General features: G+C 37.6%; 1 protein-coding gene and 2 pseudogenes across 1 annotated transcript; all 3 read left to right on the plus strand.

The window, feature by feature from the left end:
- Positions 1-406: 406 nt before the first annotated feature.
- LOC112089953 lies at positions 407-687 on the plus strand (annotated as a pseudogene).
- A 958-nt stretch (positions 688-1,645) lies between these two features.
- Positions 1,646-1,906, plus strand: LOC18025940 (annotated as a pseudogene).
- A 15,801-nt stretch (positions 1,907-17,707) lies between these two features.
- On the plus strand, positions 17,708-19,331 carry LOC112089742. The gene is made up of 5 exons (XM_024160495.1): positions 17,708-17,899; positions 17,967-18,101; positions 18,524-19,026; positions 19,105-19,216; positions 19,302-19,331. Exons 1-5 carry the CDS (start codon positions 17,708-17,710, stop codon positions 19,329-19,331), a joined length of 972 nt encoding a protein of 323 aa, XP_024016263.1.
- Positions 19,332-20,873: the final 1,542 nt, after the last annotated feature.

A 20,873-nucleotide genomic window follows, 5' to 3' on the forward strand; every position in this document is an offset into this window, starting at 1 on the left:
ATTAATTATTTTCTTATTGTGTTTTATCTAAACAAGGCTCTGTAGATAGACTGAAGCAAGGTTAGCTAGATAGATTTAATTATTTACCAATCAACTTGGAGAATCTTCTTCTCTGCCTTAACATGTGGTCTGGTTTTCTAGGTCTTGGTAGTCAAAAGCTCTAATTTAGATGTGTGAACAAAACCATGTGGAAAAAATCATCCTTGTAGGTCCATCACTTGTAGATGGCATTGTTTTCAATTGATTTCAGACAGGTTTGAGGTTTCAACTAATTCCTTTGATCTATATATACAGCCCCAAATGAGAAATAATATCATCATCCACAAGCAATCCATATCTTGCACCTCCTTAGTTCTTCCCTTAATCCCATACATCCGGAGCTAAATCAAACTTTCAGGCAAACAAAATGGCTTTGATGAGAAATCTCTTTGGTTGCAAAGAAGATTCTTGCCGGCTCTGAAACAGGAAAGGTCAAAGCACCAAACGGGTTTCTTGCGGTGTTTGTCGGTGAGAACAAGACGAAGAAGCAAAGCTACTTCATGCCAATATCTTACCTAAACCAGCCTGTTTTCGAGCTCTTCTCAGCAAATCAGAAGAAGAGTTTATATTCGATCATTCAATGGGCCATTTAATGATCCCATGTCCTGAAGATACTTTCCTATTGTAACTTCTAGGATCCAAAGATGATCAATGATGATCGTTGGTAGAAACATTTAAGATTTTCTTATTGTAAATATATTGACATATTTGTTTTCATCTTTCTAACCCTAAAGAAAAGTTCAATATTCATCAGTATGCATTATATAATTTACACAAGAAATATCAAATTTATTTTATTATTAGTGATCACATATCTTATTAATTTGATTTAATTAGATCAAACGCAAAATTAGCATATCCAATAATAACGACTCGTACAAATCACATGACACTTTGGATCACATATAAAAGCTTGTGGTTTTGCAGCCTGTGGTGAATTAGCTTAATCATCCAACATAAGCTGAGGAGCTTCTACAGGTAATAAACGTTTTGCTTCAACGTATGGAACTTTAACGATAGTAATCACTACAAACCAAGCCAAACCAATATATATGATGTTAGAAATAAAGACGTGCATATATATATATATATATATAGATATTTTTTTTTTTTCATACTTACGAAATATAAATTTTACCGGATGTAACGGCTAAGAAGACAACGAAAGTAAACTTCATTGATGTTGTCTCCATTATTTTACTTTTCAAGAATATTATTACAGAAAAATATGTTGAAGATGATGTTATTTGAGATAGTTTTAGCTATTGTTGAACTGTTTTTATAGCATGGAACAATGGTGACTTTTCTTTTTATATACCTTAACATGTGGTCTTGTTTTCCTGGTCTCGGTTGTAATTGCTCTGCTTTACATGCGAGAACAGAACCATGTGGAAAAATCATCCTTGTATGTCCCACACATGTAGACACCATTGCTTTCAATTGATTTCAGGCAGGGTTGAGGTTTCAGTTAATTCACTTGATCTATATGTACAGCCCCGAATGAGAAAAAATATCATCAACCACAAGCAATCCATATCTTGCACCTCCATAGTTCTTCCTTTAATCCCATACATCCGGAGCTGAATAAAATATTTCAGAAATCAAAATGGCTTTAGTGTGAAACTCTTTGGTTGCAAAGAAGATTCTTGCCGGCTATGTAACAGGAAAGGGCAAAGAACCAAAAGGGTTTCTTACGGTGTACGTCGGTGAGAACAAGACGAAGAAGCAAAGATACTTCATGCCAATTTCATACCTAAAGCATCTTTTTTTCCGAGCCCTTCTTAGTAAATCCGAAGAAGAGTTGGTATTCGATCTTCCGATGGGCGGTTAAATGATCCTATGTCCTGAAGATACTTTCTTATTGTAACTTCTAGGACCCAACTTCCAGAGCCTTGCCTCACTGCCTTCCTTAGTGGAAAAAAGGCAATACTACATCTATAATTTCAGTTTTTAGGCAACATATTAATAATAATATTAATTAAGTTAGTGAAAGGTTTGTTGTTAGAGTTTGTAGGAGATTTTGTATTCACGAATTCAAGTCTTGTAATAGTAGTTTTTACTTTCGAATTATAATTTATTTCTCATCCTTTTACTATAAATCTAATGAATTTAATTTTAATTATCCACATATTTTATATTTTTATTCTAACATGTTAATATGTTTTAATAAATATTTGGTACTTTAATATATTTTTAAATGACAAACTCATTAAAATATCTTATATATTTATTTTATATATAATTTTACATTTCAGTGATATATATTTTACTGTTCGAAATATCCAACTTTTGTGATTTGTAAAAATTATACATTTAATAAAGGACACGATTTTATAAATTGTCTTAGACCTGTAAATATGTTGGCACGGCACTGCCAACTTCCAAGGATTATCAATGATGACTGATGGTAGAAAAACATAACATTTTCTTATTGTGCATTTATTGACATATTTTTCCATCTTTCTAACCTTAAAGAAAAGCTCAATAATCATCAGTATGCCTAATATAATTTTCACGACAAATACCAAATATATTTTATTATTAGTGATCACATATCTTATTAATTCAATTTAACGAGATCAAACACAAAATTGCATATACAAAAACAACGACTCATACAAATCACATGACACTTTGGATCGCATAGAAAAGCTTGTGGTTTTACAGCCTATTGTGAAAGTCCCACATCATCTGCAAGAATTACATGAGTTCGCTTTTACCACAAAAACCACAAAAAGTTCAGCCCTCTAAGGTGGTACGGATGCAATGAGCCTTAAAGAAATTCATATTATGATCGAAGTATATGAAATCTCTATGATTTCTCTCATGTTCAACATATTTGTCTCTGTGGTGACCAGAATTCATATCCTCGAACCTTTAAATTTTGTTCTCGAAGGCTGAGATGTCTGATTCAGATTTCCAATAACATTCATCATAAGAAAGTTGAACTTCAACAGACACTCCTTCCCATCATCTTCTCCCATGCTTGAAATGATCTGGTCCACAGTGGTCCATCCAGGAGGAATAGCCACAAAGTCTTCTCCCTTGTAACTCACTGACTCCATTTTAAAATGAAATTTCTTCATCCTTGTTTTTAAACGAAGGATATATTTCTAAGCCATATCGAATTCCTCCTCCGGCACCCAAGAGCAGTGCAGGTACGATAAGCCCTTCCAGTTCAATAGATATTGCTTGACAAACACTGGTGTTGGTACCACATTATTGGAATCCAGATCTATAGATGCCGTAGGACCCTTTTCACAGTTCAGAATCTTCTCAATTTCGATAAGAGGACTAACTGGTTTCCTTTTGGCTACCCCTTCAACCTGTTTAGTAGTCAGATCCTTGTTGAGAACAAAGTCTATTTCGGATTCGGAATCGGAATCACTATAGGTATAAACTGGTGTATGGTCTGGTCGTACACGTAGCCTATCAACCAAGCTAGCCATTTCTCTTCGATTGTCGGATTTGGTTTCCAGAGGAGGAATTAGAAAAGGCTTACACATCTATCCCTGATTTAAAAACAAGAGTGAGGAAATTTCATTTTAAAATGGAGTCAGTGAGTTACAAGGGAGAAGACTGTGTGGCCATTCCTGCTGAGGGGACCACAGTGGACCGAATCATTTCTTGCAGAGGAGAAAATGATGAGAAGGAGTATCTGGTGAAGTTTAAAGAACTTTCTTCTGATGAATGTTATTGGGAATCTGAATCAGACATCTCAATCTTCTAAACGAAATTGAAAGGTTCGAGGATATGAATTATGGTCACTGTAGAGAAAGATATGTTGAACATGAGATATATCATAGAGATTTCATACACTTCGATCATACTCCTGAATTTCTTAGGCATTAGAGCCACCCGATCTTTGGGTCCTCCCTGTGGATGTTTGTTCGCACAAATCTCCACGCTTCAATCCTGAATGGCTTAAGCGTGAGGAGGAGTATTTTGTGAAAGTCCCACATCGGTAGTTGGAGAATTTGTAAAGCAGTATATAAATGATAAATGACAATCCACTTATCGCCAGTTGGTTTTAAGTGGATTGGCATTTACCTTTTATATACTACTTTACAATTCTTCAACTACTGATGTGGAACTTTCATAATACAGCCTGCGGTGAATTATCTTCATCATCCAACATAAGCTGAGGAGCTTCTACAGGTAATAAACGCTTTGCTTCAACATTTGTAACTGTTACGATACTAATCACTGCAAACCAATCCAAACCAATATATATATATATACTTAGAAATATAAACTTTCATATATATGTTTTTTTTTCATACTTACGAAATATGAATATTACCGGATGCAATGGCTAAGAAGGCAACGAAAGAAAACTTCATTGATATCTTCTCCATTATTTTGTCGAGAATATTATTACAAAAAAAGATGTTGAAGATGGTGTTATCTGAGAGAGTTTTAGCTATTGTTGAACCCTTTTTATAACATGGAACAATGGTGTCTTTTTCATTTTTGGCATATCTAACCTTTTTTGGTAATAAATTAAATACTGAAGAAGAAAGTTATAATTTTATTAAGAGATTCCATATTTAGTAAAAAATGTAAGACCAAATCCGTAGCCTAGAAGCGAAAAAATTGATGTATTTTGACCAAAATAATGGTCGAGATCAAGCAGAGATAAATGGTTTCTAACCGACAACAAGTTCGATCGGGAAAAAAGATAGATTTACATCACCATTTTTTATATAAAGATGGATTCTTCGATGAATGATTTAAAGTTAATGTTGCTACTGTTCAAAATTTAAATATGATTAACACAATTAAAAATTGGAAAATTACCTCAAATAACTTAGAAAACTAGTAACTTTACTGGACTAAGACCTAGGTGAGTTTTCTTTACTGAACTAACACAACATTTTTGGCTAAAACCTTGTACATTCTTTTGGGTATGTTTTATTACAGAAATGCCATTAGTGAATTAATTTATGAAATTAATTTGTTTATGTAAACCATTTCAATAATTTAATTAAGAACATAAAAAAACTTTAGGGTTCGTGTTTCTCTCTATTCTCTCTGGTTCTCTTCAGTTGCGACGGCCAATGGATATTTAGGGTTTTTGTTTTAGCGACTGGTTCTCTTCGGTTGCTATGGCGACTATAGCACGGAATCCTGGGCACGGGACAAGTACTTGCCATTTTTGGTATACTTGATACTTGAGCCGCCCCATTCAAGTATCAAAATATATGTATTTGTACTTGACCCGTTAATATCAAGTACTTGCAATTTCAAGTACTTACCAAAATTTTTATTACTTGCAAATTACTTGCCTTGTCCCATTACTTGTAAAAATACAAGTAAAATACTTAAAAAATAAAAATTTCGGATCATATTTAATTGAAGCCCATGATAATATATAATATTTTGACCTTTGAGCTTTTGAAAAGCCTTAATTATTGAAGTCTAGCTACTTATTTGTCTTTAAATAAGAAGAGTCTTCTTTTCTTTTTTATGTTGTAATCGATGTGGGATAAAATTAAAAAGAATTCAGAGATTAGAAACGAGTAACGAGTCAACAAGATCAAGTAGTAAATTGTTTTTTAATACTTGATACTTGTCTTATACTTGTAAGTAATTTTCTTAAGATACTTGATACTCGACTTGATCAAAACAAGTACTTGGTTTTATGGGGCAAGTACGGGTCAAGTAACGAGTATGGGATGAGTACCAAGTAATTGTGCCCAGCCCGAGAATCTGGTGTTGTAGCACGGTCTCGTAGTCGTTGTTCGAGAGTGTGATGAAATGACGGTTCGTCATCTCGAAATCCGACGGTTCAGCCCTAGTGAGGAAGGTAATTCTGAGAACCCCGTAATGATTTGTTGTTTGTTCCTTGTTTTTATTCATCGATTTTGAGACTTTTAGAGTTTGATTTACATGGGTTTTAGAGTTATACAGAGATTTCGATTTTAGATGGGTTAGTTAACAAATACAAAATTTTATATCATGGTAGGTTAAAGTTTGTTGGTCCTTTCATATCCTGGAAACCATTTTTAAATCTTTACATTACTGCATAGATTATTTTATTTTCTGGGGACAATAGAAGATGCATTCTGAGAAAGTGGAAATGTGTTTTTGAATTTGGCGGGTTATCATAATGTTTGTTTGGAACTTATAATGGCAGATTTGTTATTGTAAATATAATAGTGGAAGAGTTTGGTTATAATTATTTTGTGATAGATTTGAAATTGTTGTGACAGTTTTAAGTGCTATTGCGGTAGATTTATAACCTTGTAGTTATAGTTGTTTGTTATGTGTACAGCTATGGCGTCATCTAGTGGGAGTAAAGATTATCCACCTCGACTAAATCCTGAAGGGAAATCATCTCTGCAGAACAGAAGCATGAATCACTACTGCTTCCTCAACTTGTTTGGGAGGATCAAAGAGGGAATAGGTGGAGATCTGTTTAAAAACATCAAGGAGACTTCCCAGCTTGGAGTAATTTTAAAGCTGGCAGACATGGACTTTGTATCGTCTTCAAACCTTCTTCACAACTTTCTGACGAGACAGTTGTCTGTAGAAAAAATGGGCATGAGATTTGGATTTTGATAGGAGGTCAGCCCATCAGGTTCTCTCTGCATGAGTTTTCGGATATTACCGGGTTGAATTGTGAAGCAGTGGCGGCTGAAGACGAACCTGAAATAGATGACTCTGAGTTCTGGAAAGAGTTGAAAGTAAGTGGAGGTGGTCCAAAATTTAAACATCTGGAAGCAGTGTTTTCTAGATGTAGGACTTGGACTTTTGAGAAGAGGAAGATGATTGGATTGATGTGCATTCTATCAATAGGAATTCTAGGAATATCTCAAAACAGCAGAATCCCCATGAAGTATGCGAGAAGAGTCTTGGATTGGATGCATTTGAGAGGTTTCTGTTGGGAAGGGTTGGATTTGAAAGCGTGATTAATTCGATAGAAATTGTCTGCCTCGAGAAGAATAGCTATGTGGTACATGGTTTTGTTCATGCTTTGATCAGTTGGGGATACGAGTCGCTGCCTTTCTTGGCAGAAAAATTTGGTGATAGGAACAATGCAGTAGATGTGATTCCTCTTCTTCGTTACAGATCAAGTCGAAAGAGTTTTAATTTGACGCATATGTGCTGCAAGAAACGCAAGAACATGGCAGGGTAATTTTTGACGATTTACACTTCTTTACATTATTCATTTGATGAGCATCTATTTTTTTTTTTAATGATGTTTCTTTGATGTTTCATTGTAGGTACTAGTGAGGCATATGGTGGACAAGGATGGGCAACATCTATTTCCTTCTTGGCCAGATGAAACACTGATGGTAGCCTGAAAAATCTGGTAGGAGATATAAAGCATGGCCGACTTGATGTCAGTTTTAGGGGTGAACCAAGTGATATAGATTGTGCCCCTGATGGTGGTTCTAAGGTTTCGAAGACAAAGAGTAAGAAAGCAAAGTCTGCCAAGGGTACAAGTGAGAAAGAAAAGTTGGAGCGGTCAAAGAGTAGGAATGAAAATGAGAGTGATGATGATTTCGGAGAAAAAGAACAAAAGAAGTGATGAAGAAGAAGCCTCAAGAGAAGATGGGAAAAAAATCCGGAGAAGTAAAGGGAAAGAGATAGTGTGTGAGGAGGAGACTGAGGATGATTCGACTGATATGGATGTCAGATTACAAGACGTAAGGAGAAAGAGGAACCATAAAGGTGATATTAGTGGTGATAGAGCCTTTGAGAGAGAACTTTGGTCCTCTGGATTAATGACTCTGATTGAGAGTTTGAGTGGACGCTATAGACAACAACTCAAAGTTTGATCAAATTGATTCGAAGTTTGTGTCCTTGTATCAGAAGATTGGAAATGTCAAGAGTGATGTAACGAGGATGAAGCAAGATCAAGGAACAGAAGATGTAGCTGATGCTGCTGAGGACGGTCAGTCTGCTGCCGGTGATGGTGATGATGTTGGTGATGACAATAACGAGCAGGTAAGTGTTTTCTATTTTCGACTGTAATATCTCTTTTCACAGTTATTAATAATACAAATGGACGACAAAATTGTACACATGAACTTAATTTTTTTGGCAGAAAGATAATTTGCGGTTACCGGGGAAAATTTAAACCATGCTAGGGACATCTGATGAATCGAATAAATGGATTGCAAATTTTTTTCCCTTCTATGTTTGTTTTTCATCTTGTTTTGATTGTCCCTTCTCTCCTTGTTTTTGGTTTTGTTGTGTTTGGATATTTGTTTGGTTTTGTCATCTGTTTACTTTAAATAAAGGGATAGTAGTTGGTTTGAAAATTTTCTATATGATTAGTAGTAGTAGTTTTTTGTTTATAGTAGTAGTTTTGTTGTTATGTGCTAACTCTATCCATTGTTTTTAACAGTCTTGGGTTTTAAAGATGAAGGAGACATCCGAAGATTCATTTATTGGAATCCAAAAGCTACCCCAATAAACTCCCCGAGAAATAAAGAAAGAACCAGAAGAGAAGACTCCGAAATCAGGGAAAGGTAATGGCTCATCGAAGAAAAAAGTGGGAAAAGAAATTTTGGATTTGAAGAAAAAGAAGGCGCCTGCAGTATCTCTTTCTGAAGGTTCAGTATCGTTTGGAGAACACTCAAAGGGATTTGGTGTGGCATTGAATAAGCTACTTGCAATGACAAGAAGGGATGATTGTGTTATGAGACAGGAATGCGTCGCTATAGATAAGCGTAACATCTCCCTTGCGGCGTCTCAAAGAAGCCCTTACATAGGCAACTCTGGCGTTAAACGCGTTATGTTTGGGTGTCACCCATCAAATGATCTATACAATCCCTTTGAGAAGGTTTTGGCATCAAATGTGGAGAAGCTTATGGCGTTCATTAATCAAGATATGTAAGTTTCCTGCCATCTACAAATTAACTTATATAACTGAAGTTCTCTGCAATGAGTTAAATTATTAATTTTGTCTACAACTATGTATAGGGACAAACCTTTACCTAGTAGCAATGCAGATTCAAAGTTTCATCTTAAGATCATGACTCCTAAAGAACTTTGGCCAAAAACAGACCACGAATTCGGGTGGCTAGGAGATATGGTATGACAACTTCAAAGGATATTCTGTGTTTCATATTTCATATTACGCAGTTCCTTATGTTTTCTTTTTTCAGCATTTGTGCTCTGCAATGCATATGCTTCGAAGGAGGTCTATGCGAGAATGGACTCCCTTTAGGATGGATAGGATAGCATTCCTTGAACCTTGGTTTGTGAGCTAATGGTGTTTCGACTACAAGAACAACTTCGAGGGGAAAGAGAAGAATTGGATGTTTCTGGAGCTTTATTTCGAAAACTACAACGGTCAGTATCCAAGGTAAACAAGAAATGGTTGGAGGATGTTGATTTGTTATATCTCTCGCACAACTTGGCTGAATTGCATTGGGTTGCACTTGAGATCGACTTAGTTAAACGTCGTATTAAGATCTTCGACAGCATTATCAGCTACCAAAGTGATGACCAGATTTTCAAGTCATGCAAACTTTACGCTCGAATGCTACCTCTACTACTCCATGCTGCAGCTGCTCCAGATGTGAAAAAAAGATTGGAACAAAATCGTTTGTGCCATACAGAATAAAACAATTGTCATAGAACATACTGACCGGTGATTGTGGCATATTTGTTTTCAAGTATACAGAGTGTTTAGCACTAGGTAGTCTATTCAAGTTTTTGATGATTTACACTTCATTACATTATTCATTTGATGAGTATCTATGTTTTTTTTAAAATGATGTTTCTTTGATGTTTCTTTGTAGGTACGTGTGAGTAATATGGTGGACAAGGAAGAGCAACATCTATTTCCTTCTTGGCCAGATGAAACACTGATGGTAGCCTGAAAAATCTGGTAGGAGAAATAAAGCATGGCCGACTTAATGTCAGTTTTTGGGATGAACCGAGTGATGTAGATTGTGCCCCTGATGGTGGTTCTAAAGTTCAGAAGACAAAGAGTAAGAAAGCAAAGTCTGCCAAGGGTACAAGTGAGAAAGAAAAGTCGGAGCGGTCAAAGAGTAGGAATGAAAATGAGAGTGATGATGATTCCGTTGACAAGTGATAAACACCGTATTTTGACCACTTTTATGGATCGTTTTGAAATACTTTTTCTATGTTTTTAATTGCTTTTAAGTACTTTTATTACGTTTTTATAGTATTTGTAGTTCCAAAACTCTTTTCAGGAAACTTAGGACAAAGCTTAACAAAATGGATAGAAGACCAGATTTTTAGCTCAGAGTAAACCGTCAGAAGTTCACCCCCTATTGAAGGCATTCTCACTGTCAGATCCAGCTCAGCACACTTTACAGCTTGGCAATCCAACGGTTCAATCAAAAGATACGAGAAGAGCAAGTTGTCCCGTAAACCAGCCGGCAAGCGTTTCCACCTGCGGCCAATAGGCCATTCCCCGCGGTCACAAGCTCCCCGACCGCAGCCAGCCATCCATTCCCCACGGCCACGCACATCCCGACCGCGGCCAGCTAACTCCGAGTTTGAAGGCCCATTTCTGAAGCCCGTATCATTTTCCCAGCCTTAATTCCGGAACCCTAGACACCAGAGAGTAGTGGAGACTATAAATACATATTATTTAGGTCATTTTTAAAGAGAGAAGAGGAGAGACGAAATACTTTACAGAATTTTTACTTTAAGCTTTGTTTTAGGTTTTAGGGAGAGAGAGATCTATCTCTTGAACCCCTGTTCTTTCTTTTTCAATTTTGGTTTCTGTACTACTTTTTAATACTATGTTTTTGATTTCGTTTATCATGTCTGAGTAGTTTTATTGTTGGGTCTAAGGGATTTTCGATGGGGATATATATGTTCGGTGAGGATTCCGTGAGCTATTGAGCCGAATCTTCGAACTTTTTCTTCTGAATTCGTTTTTACTGCATGAGAGTAGCGTCATGAACTACAATCTGATCCAGATGCTTGGTGACACGAAAGTGTTCATCCGGTGTCAGATCTAGTTTGGGAGAGCAAAACAAACATAGGAGTGGAAACCAACCTATGGGCGATTCGTGAATGCTGACAAGTCTTAAACATAATGTATCTCTTCTTTTCCAGGGCCAGAATGGAAACCTACTGGTCAGGGTTGAGAGAGATAGTTGTCTATGATCACGACAGTGGCATATTCATACGTCCGTGACTCCAGTTCGAAAAGTTTAAGCTAAGATCTTATCAAATTTACTCTCTAGCTATGTTTTGAATCGTTCATACCCCTGAGAAAACTTTCTTGAACCCCAGCGCTTTCTTTCCTATAGATTTACACCGATTTTCATTCAAGTTTTAGTCTAGTATTTTCATTCAAGTTTTAGTCTAGTATTTTCATTCTCCCAATCGATTTTTATTAAAGCAATTAGGTTTAGCCGTTTTTCTCGTTTTTTCTTGTTTTCATTAAGTTTACTTATCAGGTCATTTTAATTCCCGTATTTTCTCTTTAAGATTTGTTTTTACGTTTTAAACACACCTCCAAAACCCTCAAAAAACTCGCCTGGTTCTAGACTTCCTTACTTTATATTTCTTTCGAAGGCTTTTGCAGGAAAGATCCTCCTTCCCTGTGGATTCGATCCCTAAGTACTAAAATCGATCAGCTGTGCACTTGCGGCTATTGATTTCAATTAGGATAAAACTTGACAACCCTCGACACACATCAAGTCCCACATCAAGTCCCACATCAAGTCCCACATCAAGTTTTTGGCGCCGTTGCCGGGGAAGGCACCCGTTTTCTTTTCCGCAAAACCCTAAGAAAGGTTAGTAAATCGACTCTAGAACCCCTTTTTCAGCATATTTCCATTTTTCGGTTATTTTATTTCCATTTTCGAAGCAATGGATCCTATAAATCAAAATCCCTACTATGAGGGAGGTTTTTACAACACTCCTCAAGCCACAGACGCAGAGAAAAGCAATACCTACGAGATCTCTACGAAGAAGTTCGAACCGAAGACTACAAAACGTTCCTGAACGAGCCCTACGTGCCTCCAATGGTAAACCCCAGACCATCTATGTATCGCCTACCTCACCAGGTTCTCCAGCAAGATGAGAATGTCCAGCTCAGTAACCGATTGAGTCAGCTCGAAGGCGTAATCAAGCAGTTCATACAAGCTCAAGTGACCGCTACTGCCACTCTAAACGAAAGGATTGACAGGATATCAAAACTTTTCAATGAGAAGATCGATAACCTAGCTTCAGAAGTCAAATCAATAGAAGAACGAGCAACCAAGGACGCAGCTATGATCACTAACAGGTTCGACAACATGGAGGAAGAGCAAGCGAAGCACACCTACGAGCTTCGCAACACTAAAAAAAAAGTCATGGACCTGGATTTCAAACTTGATGATGTGGAAAAAGCCCTCAACGAAGATAAGAACGAGTCTTATGACTTCACAGTCGAAGTTTCAGAGAAGGTTTACAAAGTCATTGACAAAACCGAAGAGCTTGCCTCAACCATGGACAAAGTAGTCTATGCTCTTGATGAAGTTGAAGAAAAGGTTGAGGAGATCATACAAGGACTTGGAGAGCAGATTCCAGCAACCAAAACTAATGACTCAAGTCCAGAGAGGAAGTACATCAAGCCAGAAGAACCAGGAGATCATCCAGGAAGCGAAGGAGCAAATAACAACAGACAATCAACTCGGAGGCATTTTCCCGCAGTTGCGTCGCTTCCGACCGCGGCCAAGATGCCTTCTCCCACGGTCGTGCTCGGCCTACCCGCGCCCCATGGACGTTTTCCCGCGGTCGCGTCTCCTGCAGTCAAGGCAAACCAAAAAAACGTTCCAGAACAGCCCCGTTCGCTCATACAAGCAGTTGTGCGACTGATACACCTCCTGGAATGACTAAACCCTTCCATAAACAACTAGTTTGCTCCATCAGCACCCAAAGATCTGAAATCGAAGACAAGTCATTGCCCTGCCACATGGCCTTGTCTTGTAAAGATGAGTATGAACAACAATACTCTGAAGATGAAGAGTATGGGTTGTTTGTAGAAGATCCAAACGCAGGATATTCCTCAGAAGACAGTTCAGGAGAAATTCAATGGATCACTAACAATATCAGTAGGGAGAAGCTCACAGAGTTCAACAATATGGTCAGGTCATTTCCTGCTCACCTAAGCTTTGATGAAATCTGGAAGCTTGGTCGTTTGCAAGTCTGTTTCAGGTACTACAAGGAGTCTAAAGAGGATATCCATAGATACTTTATGCGAGCTCGATACATGACATCACCAGAAGCAGCTGTCTATGCGATTCACCTTCAAAAACCTGAAAAATGTAGCCACTACACCAACAAAATCAGCAAAGAAAAGCTTGACGAATTCAATGATGTATTTCGAAATTTACCTGAAGGAATCACCTTTGCCAGAGCTTGCAAGGACTTCATGATAGGCTATTACTTCTGTGAGAGCAAGGAATCAATTCCTGAAATAGAAGACTTGTTCAATCATGCCAGAAGAGGTAAACCTGTTCGAACACTTCACAAAATCGAAGGTGCAGGTCAGTTTCTCATCTCTTGTTCAATTAGAGGTGAAATGTTTAAAAACGTGCTTAGTGATTCTGGAGCTTGTCTTAACATGATATCCAAGGCAATTGGTTTGAGACTTGGTATTAAGCACCTGTGCAGGACTAGAGCAAGTCTAGCTGATGACTCCAATGCAACACTTCAAGGAATAGCTCATGACATTCCTTTGAGAATAGGAGATTGCATCGTGCATGTCGACTTCTACATTGTCGAAACGAGAGACGCAACACATCCAGTGATTCTCGGATGGTCTTTTCTAGCAACTTCCGAAGCTATAATGGACTGGCCATACCGGAGGATTTCATTTGCTAATATCGACAAATATGTCTTCACAGAAGCTGTCCCATACAACAGCAAAACAGGAAAACGTTCTGCAACAGAAGAGTTTGAAGAAGAACTTTGGAGTGACGAAGAACCTGGTAGGCAAAGCAAGGAGATGTCAAAAAAGACTTGTCTCAGGACAAGGTCTTCTTCATTGGACTAAGCCACTTCTAACACCAAAGTCGAGCTAAACGACTTAAAACAGAAGCGCTTAATGGGAGGCAACCAATTTAGGTATTGTTTTCTTTAGGATTTTTCTTTCTTTTTCTATTGATCTTTTTCTTTTTCTTAGTTCAGGTGTTTCTTATAAAACAAAAAAGCCAAAAAAAAAACAAAAAAAAAAACCGACAAGACCAAAAAGAAGGATGGTCCCTGACTGCTCGGCCTAGCAGGAACCAAGAAGAAGCAGGAAATAGGCTGCGATATAAGCCCCCGCGGTCGCAGGCGTTATGACCGCGGGAAACAGCTCTTCGATAGCGGTCGCATCTTTCTGACTGCGGCCGAGCACCACTTTACCGCGGTCGCTTGACCTCTGACCGCGGCAAATGGTCGTTGACATGATACCCGACCACAAAAACCCACTTCACCTCATTCCACCTCACCAAGCCCCACTCCACCTCATTCATCACTTCCCACCACCTTCATCACCACCTATCACCTTCCCAAAACCTCTTCGAATGAATCCGGTCCATCTCCACCAGCATCCCGGATCCAGGTAAGTTCTCTTTGGCCTTACCAATTCAATTATCTATGCATTTTTCTCATCCAATCTCGACTTGTTTCACACTGAGGACAATGTGATTTAAGTCTGGGGAGGGATTTCATCCCTTTCTTACTACTTTTCTTTCATGAGTCTTGCATTATCTACACTTTTTGCATTTTCCTTAAAGTTTTTCAAAATCGGTTTTCAAAACAAAATACGTTTTAAAGGGAATGGTGAACATGAATCGATGATAGTTGACTGTGTGCTTTTAAACTGTTCCTAGTGACATGATCATTCATGATTTAGGACAAGACTAAGCGGTAGCTAAGCACATTTGAAATGAAGTACCCCAGAGGAATTTGAATGATTTTGATTTAGATGAAGGAATACACTAGCTCTGTTTTATTTGGACTTAAATTGGACTTAATTCTCTCATTGAAGCATTAGATCAGGGAAACGAATCATACATTCAGGACTCCTTTACCCTTTTTACCACTCTCAGTTGATCCTGAATGGCTAGTTCATCTTTAGCTACATCCCCACCTTAACCAGTCCTCTTTCAAACCACATGCACTCTTGTTTTCCACTGTCTTATATGCAGATATGTGTAAAAACATTGGAGAGAAAGAGGAATGACGCAGTTTTCAGTCTCCAAAGACAGAGACCTGCGATTTGCCAGAAAAGTTCCCAGAAGGATTCAACTCAAGAGGAAGCTCAGTTTGCCTTAGAAAAATCTCAAATTTTGGTACAATCTCGTCCTCTAGTCTCTCTCTCTTTAAAAGGCATTTCCTTTCTAAAAAAAATAAAATTCTGAAAATAAGAAAGGAAAGGAAATAAAAGCCTTAGAGAGTTTAGAGAGGTCGAATTTTAAGTCCTTAGGCAACTGGATTTCGATTTTATGGAGTTTTAGAGATAATTTTCTGATTCCCGGAAAGAATCTAAGTCTGGGGGAATAGCTGTTTACAACAAAGGAGGAAAGATTATGCAACAACACTGGACAAGAAGAAGTGACTGAAAATCGCGGTCATCAACAGGTCCTTATCTCTCTTGCGGTTTTGAATATTATCTTGCATCCTCCAGATTCATCAGGTAACCTGAAACACTTTAACTCCACCACTTAAACAGCCCTTTAATGCCAAACGCCGTCTACCCAGGATGATGTCTTTAATGAGAATTCACTATTTCACTTAATGAATGTAGAGAGCTAGTTGACTAGAATCAAGATTTAGATTGTTTAAGTTTTGCATGATGGAAAAAGTGGACTAGTATCTTTTGTGTAATGGTGAGAATTTTCTAGACTAACTTATGGATTGATGCACGATCTTTGGTCCTAGTTTAGGAGTTCATGTCTCTGAGATTTATGCATTCCCTATTTTTGTTTTCACTTAGCCAGTTTAGACTTTTGCTTTGTTTGAGGACAAACAAAGGTTTAAGTCTGGGGGAGTTGATAACACCGTATTTTGACCACTTTTTGAAATAATTTTTCTATGTTTTTAATTACTTTCTAGTACTTTTATTACATTTTTCTAGTATTTTTAGTCCCAAGACTCTTTTCAGAAAACTTAGGGAAAAGCTTAACAAAATGGATAGAAGACCAGATTTTTAGCTCAGAGTCAAACCGTCAAAAGTTCACCCCCGATTGAAGGCCTTCTCATCGTCTGATCCAGCTCAAATTTGTAGATCTCAAAGATGGAAGTATTAGCTTTCCAGCACACTTTACAGCTTGGAAATCCAACGGTTCAATCAAAAGATATGCGAAGAGCAAGATGTCTCGTAAACCACCAGGCAAGCGTTTCCACCCGCGGCAACAGGCCATTCCCCACGGTCACAAGCTCCCCGACCGCGGCCAGCCATCCATTCCCCACGGTCAAGCACATCCCAACCGCGGCCAGCTAACTCCGAGTTCGAAGGCTCATTTCTGAAGCCCGTATCATTTTCTCGGTCTCAATTCCGGAACCCTAGACACCAGAGAGTATTGGAGAATATAAATACATATCATTTAGGTCGTTTTTAAAGAGAGAAGAGGAGAGACGAAATACTTTACAGAAATTTTACTTTAAGCTTTGTTTTTAGATTTTAGAGAGAGAGAGATCTATCTCTGGAACCCCTGTTCTTTCTTTTTCAATTTCGGTTTCTGTACTACTTTTTCATACTATGTTTTTGATTTCGTTTATCATGTCTGAGTAGTTTTATTGTTGGGTCTAAGGGATTTTCGATGGGGATATATATGTTCGGTGAGGATTCCATGAGCTATTGAGCCGAATCTTAGAACTTTTTCTTCTGAATTCGTTTTTACTACATGAGAGTAGCGTCATGAACTACAATCTGATCCACATGCTTGGTAACACAAAAGTGTTCATCCGGTGTCAGATCTAGGTTGGGAGAGCAAAACAAACATAGGAGTGGAAACCTACCTATGGGCGATTTGTGAATGGTGACAAGTCTTAAACATAATGCATCTCTTCTTTTCCAGGGCTAGAGTGGAACCCTACTGGTCAGGGTTGAGAGAGATAGTTGTCTATGATCACGACAGTGGCGTATTCATACGTCCGTGACTCCAGTTCGAAAAGTTTAAGCTAAGATCTTATCAAATTTACTCTCTAGCTATGTTTTGAATCGTTCATACCCCTGAGAAAACTTCCTTGAACCCCAGCGCTTTCTTTCCTATAGATTTACACCGATTTTTATTCAAGTTTTAGTCTAGTATTTTCATTCTCCCAATCGATTTTTATTAAAGCAATTAGGTTTAGCTGTTTTTCTCGTTTTTACTTGTTTTCATTAAGTTTAGTTATTAGGTCATTTTAATTCCCGTATTTTCTCTTTAAGATTTGTTATTACGTTTTAAACACACCACCAAAACCCTACCAAAACTCGCCTGGTTCTAGACTTCCATACTTTATATTTCTTTCGAAGGCTTTTGCAGGAAAGATCCTCTTTCCCTGTGGATTCGATCCCAAAGTACTACAATCGATCAGCTGTGCACTTGTGGCTATTGATTTCATTTAGGGTAAAACTTGACAACTCTCGACACACATCAAGTCACACATCAACAAGGCCCCACAGAAGGAGAAGAAGGTTGTGCAAGAGAAGAAGAACAAAAGAAGTGATGAAGAAGAAGCCTCAAGAGAAGATGGGAAAAAAATGCGGAGAAGTAAAGGGAAAGAGATAGTGAGTGAGGAGGAGACTGAGGATGTTTCGACTGATATGGATGTTAGATTACAAGACGTAAGGAGAAAGAGAAACCATAAAGGTGATACTAGCGGTGATAGAGCCTTGGAGAGACAACTTTGGTCCTCTGGATTAGTGACTCTGTTTGAGAGTTTGAGTTCTAAGGTGGACGCTATAGACAACAACTCAAAGTTTGATCAAAAATTATTTGAAGTTTGTGTCCTTGTATCAGAAGATTGGAAATGTCGAGAGTGATGTAACGAGGATGAAGCAAGCTCGAGGAACAGAGGATGTAGCTGATGTTGCTGAGGACGGTCAGTCTGCTGCCAGTGATGGTGATGATGTTGGTGATGACAATAACGAGCAGGTAAGTGTTTTCTATTATAGACTCTAAGATCTCTTTTCACAGTTATTAATAATACGAATGGACGACCAAATTGTACTCATGAACTTAATTTTTTTTGGCAGAAAGATACTTAGCGGTTACCGGAGAGAATTTGAACCATGCTAGGGACATCTGATAAATCGAATGAATGGATTGCAAATGTTTTTTCCCTTCTATTTTTTTCCTTTGTTTTATGTTCGTTTTTCATCTTGTTTTGATTGTCCCTTCTCTCCTTGTTTTTTGTTTTGTTGTGGTTGGATATTTGTTTGGTTTTGTCTTCTGTTTACTTTGGATAAAGGGATAGAAGTTGGTTTGAAAATTTGCTATACGATTAGTAGTAGTAGTTTTTGTTTATAGTAGTAGTTTTGTTGTTATGTGCTAACTTTGTCCATTGTTTTTAACAGTCTTGGGTTTTAAAAATGAAGGAAACATCCGAAGATTCATTTCAGGTAGCTTGTTTGGTGAGGAATCCAAAAGCTACCCCAACAACTCCCCGAGAAATAAAGAAAGAACCAGAAGAGAAGACTCCAAAATCAGGAAAACGTAATGGCTCTTCGAAGAAAAAAGTGGGAAAAGAAATTTTGGATTTGAAGAAAAAGGAGGCGCCTGCAGTATCTATTTCTGAAGGTTTAGTATCATTTGGAGAACACTCGAAGGGATTTGGTCTGGCATTGGATAAGCTACTTGCAATGACAAGGAGGGATGATTGCGTTATGAGACAGGAATGTGTCGCTATAGATAAGCATAACATCTCCCTTGTGGCGTCTCAAAGAAGCCCTTACATTGGCAACTCTGGCGTCAAACGCGTTATGTTTGGGTGTCACCCATCAAATGATTCATACAATCCCTTTGAGAAGGTTTTGGCATCAAAGGTGGAGAAGCTTATGGCGTTCATTAATCATGATATGTAAGTTTTCTGCTATCTACAAATTAACTTCTATAACTGAAGTTCTCTGCAATTTGTTAAATTTACAACTACGTATAGGGACAACCCTTTACCTAGTAGCAATGCAAATTTAAAGTTTTATGTTAAGATCATGACTCCTAAAGAACTTTGGCCGAAAACAGACCACGAATTCGGGTGGCTAGGAGATATGGTATGACAACTTCAAAGGATATTCTGGGTTTCATATTTCATATTACTCAGTTAGCAGCTTCTAATCCTTATGTTTTTTTTTTCAGCATTTGTGCTCTGCAATGCATATGCTTTGAATGAGGTCTATGCGAGAACATACTCCCTTTAGGACGGATATGATAGCATTCCTTGACCCTTGGTTTTTGAGCCAATGGTGTTTTGACTACAAGAACAACTTCGAAGGGAAAGAGAAGAATTGGATGTTTCCGGAGCTTTATTTTCAAAACTAGAACGGTCAGTATCCAAGGTATAATATAACAAACAAGAAATGGGTGGAGGATGTTGATTTGTTATATCTCACGCACAATGTGGCTGAATTTCATTGGGTTGCACTTGAGATCGAGTTAGTTGAACGTCGTATTAAGATCTTCGACAACATTATCAGCTACCAAAGTGATGACCAGATTTTCAAGTCATGCAAACCTTACGCTCGAATGCTACCTCTACTACTCCATGCTGCAGCTGCTCCAGATGTGAAAAAAAAAAAGATTGGAACAAAATCGTTTGTGCTGATATGTTTATAATTTGCATCATTTAGGTTGTATATTCCATTCCAAAGCATATCTTATTCCATGCATTTTAGGTCCTTAGGCAGAGCCGTGCTCACCTTGTGTTTAAAAAGGCGGCTGCCTTAGGCCACCATGATATATCTAAATTTTGTGGTATGAATTTTAAATTTTAATTAGAAATAAGTTATTGTGTATGTGTAAATAGTATCTCTTTTATTAGTTTTTCATTGATGATTTCTATAAACATAGTGAAGTTAGGCTTAAATCGTTCTATGTTTAGTCATTATTAGTTTTCACATATAAAATTTACTTTACTTGTCCAAAGTTGATTTTCTTTTTATTATGTTTTCTATTACTGTTTTTTTTCTTCTCGTACATTATTTTTCATATATAATTCATATAATTCACTTTATTTTATATTTTTCGTTTTTAAAAAAATACAATTTGATCAACACAGATGTTATAAATAACACATTTACATACTCTTGTAATAATATCTTTTAATATTGAAATTTTATTTGATATAGTAAACTGTATAGTTTGTCTCTAGACTGAAAATATTGAATGTAGCATTTTTATAATATTGGATGTATTTTACTAGGTGTTTCATGTTTTTTATTAACATTTTTTTGTATAGAGGCCACATTTTTAAATTTCGCCTTAAGCCCCTTCAAACCTAGACACGGCACTGTCCTTAGGGCTTGTTTTAGGACTTAGGAGATGCATTAGGTCCAAATGATTCTTTGCATGTTTTGAGTGTTTACCAGGTGCAATTAAAGCTATTTGGAGTTGAAGAGATAGATCCAGGAAGAGAAATGGTGATCAAGGGTTGAAAAATGGCAAAAATGGGTTTTTGGAGGTTCTCGGCCATTCTCGCGCACCAGGAAGGTTTTTCTCGGCCATTCTCACGTACCGCGGGTGGATTTTATCGGCCAAAACGCGTACCGGCTAAAGGATTTCTCGGCCAAAATCTCCGGGTGCAGACACGTTTCCGAAATTGCCTGTCCGGGGAACCTTCCGGTCCGATTCAGTTGTCGGGTGATTCATCAAAGTTGGATAGGATTGGATCACGATTCCAGAGAAAGTGGAATCGTGGAATTCGGACACGTG

Source organism: Eutrema salsugineum, unplaced genomic scaffold (assembly GCF_000478725.1).
Source record: "Eutrema salsugineum unplaced genomic scaffold, Eutsalg1_0 scaffold_11, whole genome shotgun sequence".
NCBI classification, from domain to species: Eukaryota; Viridiplantae; Streptophyta; class Magnoliopsida; order Brassicales; family Brassicaceae; genus Eutrema; species Eutrema salsugineum.